The sequence below is a fragment of the Gopherus evgoodei genome, chromosome 8, assembly GCF_007399415.2.
Source record: "Gopherus evgoodei ecotype Sinaloan lineage chromosome 8, rGopEvg1_v1.p, whole genome shotgun sequence".
NCBI lineage: Eukaryota > Metazoa > Chordata > Testudines > Testudinidae > Gopherus > Gopherus evgoodei.
This window is the reverse complement of record NC_044329.1, coordinates 33089951-33102735: the sequence shown is the minus strand read 5'-3', so window position 1 is coordinate 33102735 and position 12785 is coordinate 33089951. Positions and strand designations below refer to the sequence as shown.

General features: G+C 39.6%; 1 protein-coding gene across 3 annotated transcripts in view; it reads right to left on the bottom strand.

Annotated features, from left to right (window-relative positions):
* Positions 1-12785, bottom strand: part of RANBP17 (RAN binding protein 17) — a 271780-nt gene that overhangs the window by 111323 nt on the left and 147672 nt on the right. For all 3 annotated transcript variants that reach the window (XM_030572154.1, XM_030572155.1, XM_030572157.1), the window contains one exon: positions 729-809. In XM_030572154.1, the coding sequence (XP_030428014.1) occupies positions 729-809 (81 nt within the window). The remainder of the gene's footprint in view (positions 1-728; positions 810-12785) is intronic.

Genomic DNA, 12785 nt, shown 5'->3' with positions numbered 1-12785 from the left:
CCCTTACTGAACATTTCTATCAGTTCTGAAAATTTTTGTTTTCCATTGCCTGTATCCACTTAAACATCCTGGTACGTCAAAAATTACTACATGCTAATTTTCTTTGAAAACTGATCTTCTTGTCTGATTTTTTGGAAATTCAAAGAGTAAATACATCACACTCTCTTTTATGATGTATGCCTTAAGTAGCAGCCTCAAAAAGTTTGTGTCAAAATCTAATCCAGGACTCAGGTGAACTGATAACAAAATTCAAGATCACGGTGTTGCAAATGCAAACAATGAAGGCCCTGGTTCTACAAGGTATTTAAGCCCATGCCTTACTTTACGGATGTAAGTAGTCACATGGATTTTACTGGGATTACTCATGTGCTTAAAGTCACATATGGGTTTAAGTACCTCAGTTGAATCAGAGCCAAAATGGGTCCAACCTTTGTCTCTTTAGAGTCAATGACATTCTTGTCTTCTGGAGGATGTCATGAATGAGACTAATGATATTAATGAACTAGTCATATGGATAATTCTGTGTTGAGAATTGGAAGGGGGAAACACAAAATAACTTAAAATGTGCTATGCATATAGAAAGGCCAAATCAAACTAATATTTTTAATATTAATATTCTCACTGGTGTTAAAACAATTTACTAAAAAAGGAAAAATGGCTTGCAAATATTAATTTTTACTAAATTATTTTCACTGACTAGGACCCGCGATGTACAATAAAAAGGATATCCAACAGACAGATCATTTAGAAACTGAAGAGTTCTTGAAATCACAGGCTCGCATCTTCCCCAACATTTAAGGTTTGTAACACTAGAATAATAATGAAAAAAAAAAAGGAGAGCGAGTTTATAATAAATAACGTTTCCTTCTTTGTGAGAAGGATGTGGGTAAGTACACACACACAGACACACAACTATGCAGGGTAAAGGTGAAATCTTTTCTCAGAGGGGTATGTGTGTGTGTGTTTGGTTTTTGTGCATGCAAATAGTTTTGGGAAAGCTCCAAATATGATTATTTGCTCATTTCTATGCTAACATTGCAAAAAATAAAGCTTCTCATCTTAAATGCACAAATAAGCATTGACTCATTTAATAAAAAACAGTATGAACAAATATAATGGCTCATATTGCGTTAAAGAAACAGCCTATCCTAGCAAGTCCATAATTTACAGTTTATCCCTATTGTAGGGAGTTCTCAAAATGTTTCTGCTATACTAAATCCTAACAGACATATAATGTAGAAAGCAATAAAAATCAATTTGGATTATCCAGATCCGACATCAATACCAAAATCATAAAAGGCAATTATAAACAAAAGAAAAAAAAGGCTGAAATCTATTCTAAACTTCAGCATCCAAAGTTTGAACGTTTAAAGAGAGAAGCAGCAAAACAGACCATTTAAAAAGAGCTGTTTGACTTTTCCTTTTCGTCTAATGTTTCTTCCCAGTTTGGTCTATTCTTTTTGCTCCGTATGCTATTGCGTTTGGATGATGAAAAGTACGAATGGTGCATGTAAAAGGTTGGTGACATATGGCGACATATTGGTGAGTCCTGACAATTTCCATTTCTGTTTTTGGTGTATCGACACCACACAACAGGAATGATGGACAATATTAATATGTAACATATTAAATTACATTTGTGCCATAACAGCTGATAGGAAAAATCTGTAAAATCTGAACAGAAGTATAACTAAGTATACAGAACACCAAACCAACGTTATGATTTTCCAACATTTGAGGGAGAGAAGCCAAAGAACAACATAGGTGAGAAATTAAAGCATTGCAAGAAGTCAAGCATTTGAGTCCAAGTGCTGGTGTCCTTTTCTCTGTCTTTTAAGTGACTAATTGATAAAGATACTAAGCGAAAGAGCATTAAAGTAACTGACCAGGAAACTTCAAAGGCATGACAGAAAGTAAAAAATTACATTTAACAGGATTCCAATCAGAATCTCAAGTCTACAGAAACTTACGTAACAGACTAACAGAGATCATATTTTTAAAAGCAAATATACATAATGTGGCAACAAAGCAATGACAGAATATTTCCATATTTGGTATACGAAAACCAAAATACTGGGCTGTAATTGTTCTAAAAAAAATGAAATAGTGTCACTAACATTGTTCCAGTATTTATAAACTGGAAAAGAGACACAACATCCAAATGGCAAGGTTTATAGTTATTCTGGTAAAACAAATATTTATTATTAGTACCAGTATTAGATCCAGTACCAAGGGATCAGAATAACCAAACTCAGGCCTCTGAGACTGTACCAGACAAGAGGAACTTCAGATTGCCTGTAAGCTCTACTACCTGTGAGCACTATTTTAATGACATTTTGTCTAAAATAAAAACTGCTTCATTTTGTGGTTGGATCATCATATCAAAGATTATGCTTTTCTTAATGTAGTACCTAGTTGCCTTATTATTATTTTTAGGCTGCATATTTAAAAAAACTTGACTACTCCCCCCCACGCACTTTCTCTTACCTCGAATCCTAAGCAAAAACAAGTTACCACATATTTTATAGATGAACAAAGATAAACATACAAACATCTTAATTAAAACTATTCTGACCAGTGAACACTTATTGTCAAAGTTTGTATAATTAGGGATATCATATTAATGAAGAGGGGTAATGGTGGATGTAAAAGTATCTTTCCACTCAATCTTTCCGAACTATTCAACAATTTTCGAATGCCTTTCCATCCCTTGATCATTCTCACCATGTCTTCTTAATAAGTGAACCCAGAATTTTAAACCCATACTGCTGTTAGAGCTGTCCATGGTGCTGACTGCATGATGAGCTTACATAAAAAAAGTACTATAGTAAACTTGGTGGCAGTAGTGGAATGAATAAGATACTCTGAAGGTTACTACTTCATTGGGAATAGGGTGGGAACTCTAGAGAAGGGAGCAAATGAGACAATTATGAAGAATCAGGAAAGAAATGAGGATGGGGAAAAAAGTGTACAGTGAATGTGGAAAAGGGGAGACTGAAGGACTGAGGCATAGGTGTGAGCAGGAAGAGAGCTGCAAGTCTACTTGGGTCACAAGGTGGTGGTTGCCTCCTCAAGTTATCATTGCATGCACCCCTGTTATAATACTATAAGCCTTGTATTATTGTTTGCTACCTTAAATGAAAAAGAGGGGGAGAAGAGGAGAAACCTGTATAAGTATTACAAAAATTGAGATGATGTGCAAATAAAATCATGATCTTGAAAGGCTATATATGCACAGTGTGACATTTATTTTTATGTGGCTATGAGGGACAGACAAACATTCAAAATGTTGAAGAAGGTTAACAATGGATGACATGAACCAAATTTCAAAATAGCTGAACAATGCAAGTCATATAGTATAGGGATATTCTTAGTGACCAATTATAATTATTTTGGACACTTTTACACAATATGAGTTTTAAAATTCAAAGAGACAAAACCACAATTTAATATTTTAGGCTGAAAATTTCAAATATTGGATTCTCAATTCCCATTCAAATGAATGAAAATTGGGCATCCAAGCCACCTGAAAGTCTTTGGAAATCTCAGCCATAGTGTGCTATTTGAGTTTTAGTAACAAGGAGGAAATGGGCAATATGCTAGCCATATAGCTCCATATACTCATGCTTTAATTATTTTTTGCAGGTTATCATCTTTTACAGTTCAGAACTCCCTGTGCCACATGGACATTGAGTGAATATACACTCTTCACTAGAGCTGGGTAAATGCAATTAGTTAAAAAAACACAAAATACTTTCACAAATAAAATATTTGAGTTGTAGTTTGCTATGATTCATGGGGTCATATTGGCTATTCACAAGCATACAGGCGATTGCTGGGTGTTTGGGAACATGTTCACAAATCCTGAATTTTCCATGAATGTTTGGTGCTTAGATAGTATGAAGACAAACACCCTAGGAAAAACATATATATGTGAACATGTACCCTGGGTAGATAATTACTGGATTAATCCATACATTCACAGGAGATGTTTGCTATTAGTTATTCACTCGTCTCATTTCAGTTATCCTATCAGGGAGCAGAAACAATACTATGTGACTCTGATAACCTACCATGTAAAACAAATACCAGATAATATGAACAAACATTTTGTGAATCCAAAGCCTAATAATTAATTACCACAACTATAAACAACATAATATTTGCAGATATCAGGATGGGTTCACAAACAATATGTTAAACAAATTAATGTTTGAAATGAAGAATCTGACAAATTTTAACTCTTTTTTCATAAACCAGTGACCAATCACAACTGAATATGCCCAAGTCTAACTCTAAATAAAAGCTGAGAGTAGTTGAGTTTATATAGTTGTGTCACAAGACTACATAAATCTATGAGTTTAGCTGTGATATAAGACACATAAAGCCAGAAGAACTTACTTTGAGACTAGGGCCCAGTTTTTTAAAGTTATTTAGGTGCTGCTGAATTCAGTATTGCAATGCCTAATAGATTTAGGAGCCTAAGTCTTGACAAGCCTAAATCTCATTGGGATTTTGGCTCATAAGTGTCTAAATCTCTCTTGAAAATGAGACTCAGGTAATGCCACACTGAGCACAGTACTGCCCAAATACCTTTAACAACCTGGGCCTTAGTGTTTTTCAAATGAAGATCAACTTTCTTGAGCACTGGTGAAGCTACGCAAGGACAGTGGAAACTAAAAGGGCATCCTTGTGAAATCCAAGATTTTTGATGGGACAGCTATAAGATTATGGCTGATAATAGATACTTTCACTGGCCACGTGGGTGTATAAAAACCTGTCCCTTAGAAAGTCATGTCCAGAAGTTCAAAAAAAGGCTGGTAAATTACTTCCAATGGAAGGATAATGGAAGATCTACATTTGGCAATATGAATTGACAGAATTAACTGAAATTATCAGAATTTAGACAATCTAATTGTGGTGACCAACCTCAGAAAATACTTCAATTCTCTGAGGAATGGCTACTCAAGACAACTTCTAACATATGAATTGAATATGGCTGAAATCGCTTGGCAAACAATAGCTAGCTCATATCACCAGTGCTACTGGCAGGTATCAGATACATGTAAAACAGCTTGATCACTATTAACGTGATTAAAAAATTCATCAGTTGATATTGCTGACCAGTTCTGCATCATGAAGTTCATGCTAAAGCAATCAAAAGGAGAAATTTAAGACTATATGAATGAAGATGACCCAATGTTGATATTAAGAGCAGATGCGGCTAAGATAGTTTGGTAGAAAATGTGTTAAAGCCAAGATAAGAGAAACGTGGGTCACTTCAGTCACAACTAAGGTCACATCAGACTTGAAGGAATGCTGCACATGACAACCAGACACTAAGTTTGTCATAAGAACCAGCAAGCTACTACAAGAGGAGGTGCAAGTCCCCTAATTAGTGGAATACAAAAATACATAAATGTTATGAAGAATCACCACTTGTTTGACCATTGCATATCAAACCATTATATTTGTGTTCCCTATGTTCCTCCCACAGTATTTAAGTACAGAATATTTTCTTCACACATTTTAAGGGTCTTGACAACTTCTTTTAAGACTCTAGTACTATAGACAAACTGCTACTATTTCATGATTAGATCAAAAAGTAGTTAACGTGATCTCAAAGGTATTCAATAGTTCTAATGTTAGATTGCAATGGTGAAGTATTACTTCAACATTAGGAATGTATTTCTGATATGAAAGACAGTGTTTGCCATTAAAGAGGAAGCATTATCCCTCTGAATAGCAAACAAGGGTGCTATATCAGATAACACCATGCACCGAAACAGCAACTGTCATGCCTTAAACACCACCATGCAAATGCACAGAAACACTGGTCTTTATGAAGAACACAGTATTTAAAAAAAAAATTTACCCTGAGTGTTAACATTTTCCTTACACAGAAAAAAGCGAGATCAAAGGGTCTAGCCTGTGCAGAGTTAATGGTTTTCTAATCTACAGATTTGGGTTAAGACAGGGGTGAGGAACATTTTATCTATCAGGGGCCATTGACCCACAGAAAAAAATCAATTGCGGGCCACACACAGCCCGCGCTGGGTCTGGGATGGGGCGTCGGGGAAGGCGCTCATGGTTCCAGACCCTTGGGGCTCCGGTGGAGGCTCGGGGCTTCCCCTAGAGTTGCCAACTTTCTAATTGCACAAAATTGAACACCCCTTCCCCAAGCCCTGCCCCCCACTCACTCCAGCACCCCTCCCTCGGTCGCTCACTCTCCCCACCCTCACTCACTTTTGCTGGGCCGGGTCAGGGGTTTGGAGTGTGGATAGGGGTGAGGGCTCCAGCTGGAGCTACAGGCTCTGGGGTGGGGCCAAAAATGGGGGTTTGAGGGTGCAGGAGGGGGATCCGGGCTAGGGCAGGGGATTGCGGTGCGGGAGAGGTTGAAGGCTCTGGAGTGGGGCTAGGGATGAGGGGTTTGGGGTACAGGAGGGGGCTCCGGGCTGGGCCCAAGGGGGTTGGAGTGCGGAACTGGACTCAGGGTTGTGGCAGGGGTGTGGGCTCCGGAAGGGAGTTTGAGTGTGGGAGGGGGCACATGTCTGGGGCTGGGGATGGATTGCAGGTGGAGATGCAGGGTCTGGGAGGGATTTAGGGTGCTGGAGTGGGTTCCGACGTGGGGCAGGAGATTCAGAGAGTGGGCTCCGGCTGCGTGGTGCTTACTTCAGGTGGCTGTGGTCAGTGGTGTAGCGGGGCTAAGGCAGGCTTCCTGCCTCCATGCTGCTCCCAGAAGTGGCTGGCATGTCCACCTCTTAGGCGCAGGGATGATCAGGTGGCTCTGCGCGGTACATGCTGCTCGTCCCTGTAGGCATCACCACTGCAGTTCCCCCTGGCTAACAGGAGCTGTGGAGCCGGCTCTGGGGCAGCACACAGAGCTTCCCTGACCGCCCCTGCACCTAGGCCACAAGGGACATGTTGGCTGCTTCCAGGAGCTGCGCAGAACTGACTGGACTTTTAATGGCCCGGCAACCCTAGCTTCCCACGCAGCGGGGTGAGCTAGTGCTCGCGGCTCCAACCCCATGAGAGGTGCTAAGGGTTGGGGCTTTCGGCCCAGACACTTGTCACAGGCCAGATGAAATAAAGCAGTGGGCTGGATCTGGCCCATGGGGCTGGATCTGGCCCTCGGTTAAGATACTGACTTGGCTCACAAGGGAAAGTGAGTGGTAATCTCAGTGTAGTCATGCATCCATAGTACAAAACATGCAGACTATTTGGCACAGATGGCAGAATCTCCTCAGATTAGGCCTAGGAATAAAGCAACAGAAATGTTGCCAGTCAAGACTGACCCATAATGTTTTATTTGCTGTGTCAGTATACTATGGACTCTAGTTCAGATTTACACTAAGCATACTATTGTTGGTACGTAGACAATTTATTTTAATGGTTAGAGACATAAAAAGGTGTACAGAAAATAGATTTTTGTCATTTGATAATAGTATTTACTTCTTATTCTTCACTTTAAGAAATAATACTCCTTTTGTGATACCAAAATTATCTCCCGTGCAATCAATGAACAGTTCATAAACAAAGATACTATTTTCATACAAATGCAATAAACCATGGAGGAGGAGAAATGAGAAAAATACAGAAACATGTCATCTAAAACTAGGATTGTGTTTTAAACTTTTTCAGAGGAGTTCCAGATGGCATTAAATGCTAAGTATATACATAGGATTTCATTACTGCTTAGTTTACACTGCTTATGCAAAGACACACATGACCAAATTAAATGCATGTAGTACTTATCCTCTTACCTGTTAATTGGTTTTCTGAGAGTTGGTCATAGGGCACAGGCCACAAAATTTTCCTCTCATTGGCAGCAACGGAAGGAAAGTCAGCCAATCAAACTGAAGCATCTATACTTGATACAATGGCCCCTCCTCTGATTCCTAGTTTTACTCCATTTGGTCTCAAAGAATGAAGGTTAGACTGCCTAATTCCCTAGCCAGTGCTTCTTAAAGAAATTGCAGGACATGTGTCCATTAAGGCTGGTCTCTGTGCTGATTGACCAAGCCACCGGAAACACATTCACAGGCAAGGGGAAAACTAATTTGTTTTTCTGTGGCTTGTTCTGTTCAATACAGATCAGAGTTCTTAATAGTAGTATCCTGAAGTATACTGGGTGGGTAAGAATACAACATTCAGAAGCTAAAAGCTGCTCCAATTGCGCAGAGAAAGGGGAATGAATGATGAAATACCCATAGTGATCTCTTTCACCTGTTTTCCTAAGAAAAGGTCTTCTCTGGGGGAGGCTTTTCTAAGCATACTTCAGCCAACCATTGCTGCATTAGCTGATGCCTGTAGTACTTAGAGAAGGTGTGCAGAAATTTGCCCAGGAAGATGCACTAGCAGGTAGAATGTATTTTTACCCTGGCAGGACAGGACAGATCCTCAGTTCTGTTCACCTCCTGGAAACAATTTTTATTTGTTTTATTATTATTTATTCCTGGATACCCCATAAGCATGCTAGGTGCCATATAGATAAGTGAACTCGACATGATCTGTGCCCCAACCACACTAGAAATAAACAAGTCATGGTAGAGACAGTTTATAAATAGGCTTAGAAGGATTAAATTTTTATCGGTAAATATCAATACATGTAGATTTCGCTGTATAAACACACACTGACAAAAAATATTTCCATAGATAACAGTAATTTACAGATAGGCAAGGTAAGAAAAACACAGCTTGAGAACTTATTAGAGTTTGATTTAAGGATATTTACTTTGTATATTTTGACATGTGATATTGACAATTTGTGTTAACAGTTATAAAGCTTTAACTTTTTGAATCTCAATATCTACTGTCATTAATTATTGTCTTGACTCCACCATTATCTGACCTACACAAAATTTCCCAAAACTATGAAAATTTAAATTGATAAGAATAAATGCTTAAATAATTTCATGCAACTCTGAAAAATTAAATCAATAACCATTTAAAAAAATGCTTAAACAAATACTGATATTATCTATCAAAATGATAAAAAAAAACACTCTGAATTCTGCCAAGCCTATTTACAAAGAAGGGGAAAGGAGAAAAAGATACTTGGACATGTTTGTGGGGGATTTTTTTATTAGGGGAACTATTGTGATTTGCCCTCAAGAAGAAGTAGGATAGTTAGCAGATGAAAGGCCCTCCTTCCCACAACACTCCTCTCTGCTGGCTCACCAGATTTGATACTCTCCCGCTCCCTGCGCGGGTGGGCAGAGAGTGAGTTTGGAAAACACAAAAATCCTGAGTTTTTTGGACCTCCAGCAGCTGACTGAAAGCTGATCTGGACACAAAAGAAAAATAATATGCAATATAGAATTGTGCAGGCCCCAGAACACACATTTTTCTGTTCATCCCCCTGCCATTGTTCTAGCTCATAGAGTTTCTTCAGAGAAACATTAGATTTGATGGGTAGGTCAGTTTTCTTAAAGCAAGCTAAAATAGCATTCTTTATCTTGGTGAAGGCCATTTAGGTCTTGTCTTCACTAGGAAATCAGGTCATGGGAGAAAACAACCTGGAGAAGTCATGTTAAGTTACAGAATGTTAAACATGTTTGTAGTTACTGTAGAAAAGAACAAGTTAGAACATAAGAACGGCTATATGGGTCAGACCAAAGGTCCATCTAGCCCAGTATCCTGTCTTCCAACAGTGGCCAATGCCAGGTGCTCCAGAGGGAATGAGCAGAACAGGTAATCAAATGATCCATCTCTGTCACCCATTCCCAGCTCCTGGCAAACAGAGGCTAGGAACACCATCCCTGTCCATCCTGGGTAACAGCCATTTATGGACCTATTCTCTATGATCTCATCTAGCTGTTTTTTGAACCCTGTTACAGTCTTGGCCTTCACAACATCCTCTGGCAAGGAGCTCCACAGGTTTACTACGTGTTGTATGAAAAAATACATCCTTTTGTTTGCTTTAACTGCTGCCTATTAATTTCATTTGGTGACCCCCCCAGTTCTTGCATTATGATAAGGAATAAATAACATTTCTTTATTTACAGGTTTTAGAGTAGCAGCTGTGTTAGTCTGTATCTGCAAAAAGAACAGGAGTACTTGTGGCACCTTAGAGACAAATTTATTTGAGCATAAGCTTTCGTGGGCTACAGCCCACTTCATTGGATGCATGCAGTGGAAAATACAGTAGGAAGATATATATATATATACACACACAGTGAACATGAAACAATGGGTGTTACCAATACACACTCTTTTTAGTAGCCCACGAAAGCTCATGCTCAAATAAATTTGTTAGTCTCTAAAGTGCCACAAATACTCCACTTCTTTATTTACTTTCTCCACATCAGTCATGATTTTATAGACCTCTATCATATCCCCCCCTTAGTCGTCTCTTTTCCAAGCTGAAAAGTCCCAGTCTTATTAATCTCTCTGCCATTCCATACTCCTAGTCATTTTTGTTGCCCTTTTCTGAACCTTTTCCAATTCTAATGTATCTTTTTTGAGATGGGGCGACCACATCTGCACACAGTATTCAAGATGTGAGTGTACAATGGATTTATATAGAAGAAATGTGATATTTTATGTTCTATTATTATCTATCCCTTTCTCAATGATTCCCAACATTCTGTTTGTTTTTTTGACTACCGCTGCACATTGAGTGGATGTGTTCAGAGAAATATCCACAATGATTCCAAGATCTCTTTCTTGGGTGCTAACAGCCAATTTAGACCCATCATTTTATACGTATAGCTGGGATTATGTTTTCCAATGTGCATTACTTTGCATTTATCAACATTGAATTTCATCTGCCATTTTGTTACCCAGTCACCCAGTTTTGTGAGATCCTTTTGTAGTTCTTTGCAGTTTGCCTGGGACTTAACTATCTTGAGCAGGGCCGGTTCCAGGCCCCAGCGCACCAAGCGCGTGCTTGGGGTGGCATGCCATGGGGGGCACTCTGCTGGTTGCCGGGAGGGCGGCAGGCGGCTCCAGTGGACCTGTGGAGAGTCCGCTGGTCCCACGGATCCGGTGGAGCATCCGCAGGCACGCCTGCGGGAGGTCCACCGGTCCCACGGTTCCAGTGGAGCATCCGCAGGCATGCCTGCGGGAGGTCCATTGGAGCCGCGGGACCAGCAGACCCTCCACAGGTGTGATGGACTTTGTCAAAGGCTTTTTGAAAATCTAAGTACACTATATTCACTGGATCCCCCTTGTCCACAGGCTTGTGGACCCCCTCAAAGAATTCTAGTAGATTGGTGAGGCACAATTTCCCTTTACAAAAACCATGTTGACTCTTCCCCAACAAACTATGTTCATCTATGTCTGACAATTTTGCTCTTGGCTATAGTTTCAACCAGTTTTCCCAGTACTGAAGTCAGGCTTACCAGCCTGTAATTGCCGGGATCATCTCTGGAGCCCTTTTTAAAAATTGGTGTCATATTAGCTATCCTCCAGTCATTTAATACAGAAGCTGATTTAAATGATAGGTTACAGATTACAGTCAGTAGTTCTGCAATTTCACATTTGAGTTCCTTCAGAATTCTTGGGTGGATACCATCTGGTCCTGGTGATTTATTATTGTTATATTTAGTATTGTATCAACTAGTCATGGTTAATCTTATGGTTCTAGTAGGGTGTTTTCCTAGCAGTGACAACACTCTATTGAAAACCATTTGTAAGTCTATATAGACCAGTTTTAGAGGAAGCCAGTTTGGGAGAGATAGAAAGGAAAGGTGCCCTTTAGAATCTGTGTTTTTGTGGGGGCCTTCACATTTTGGAGCAGATATTCCCACTCTTCCCGAGAAACTCTTTTGGCTTGCTTCAGGGGCTAAACTTCAGCTTCAGAGGAAACCCTCTCTGCCTCAGAAGGGAATCCATCGAGTCCTGATATAGGCAGAAAGACAGGGTATAACTTGTAAAGCCAAAACGTTGGAAGTTTTTCTGGGGCTTGCTGGACATGAGAAAAAGAAAAGTATGCCCCCAGGAAACCACAGAGGGTGCCTGCAAACAGCCATGAAGATATCTGATAATTTTTTAGAGGAATTCTTAGAGGGAGAATAAAAAAAATCTATTTGAACATTGTGATGCCAGGTAGAATTAATTTATTCAGGCAAGTATCAAAAGAGAGATGGCTGGTGGTTATAATCTTCCATAGCTGCTTCACAAACCTTGGTCTTCCATGGTCTCATCCCTTTCTGAATCTATATTTTCTTAAGGGAGGGATTTTGCCCCATTCAGTGAGCTTCCAACTCTTTTCTTTTGAAAATTCTGTAGTGTGACTACAAGCAAGATGTAGCGCTCACTTCCCAGCATCTGTACTGTAATGAGGTGAGTATCAAACTGGGGAGATAAGGATGAGCTGCCACAAAGAGAGTGAAGTCACTTCAGTTTGGCTGATTGTCTTTCCTGGCTGTTACTAGTGTAAAAGTGAGAAGACTGCCCAGTGTACAAGTGAGAGGAAAGCCCTGTGGCCTAGCAGGCTAACCCACAGAGAAAAAGGACAGATGTGTGTGGAGCATGTGTATGCACACACACTGAAGATCATAATGACCAATGGCAATATTTTCAGAAGACAGTCTCAGTGGTCAAGGCTCCTCAATCCCATTTTCAAAAGCATTTTAGGGACCTAGGAGCTTAAGTCCCACTGACAGGCAGCATTTAGGAGCCCAAAGCCTCTTTATAGTGGCACCTGGCTCTTTTGAAAATTTTACCCCATGTCTCAATTTTTAAAACTATTTATGAAAACACTTAGAATTATTCTTATTAAAATTCAACTGGGGATTTAAATTTAAACTTTGATTATGGATAAACATTAAAGACAAAAC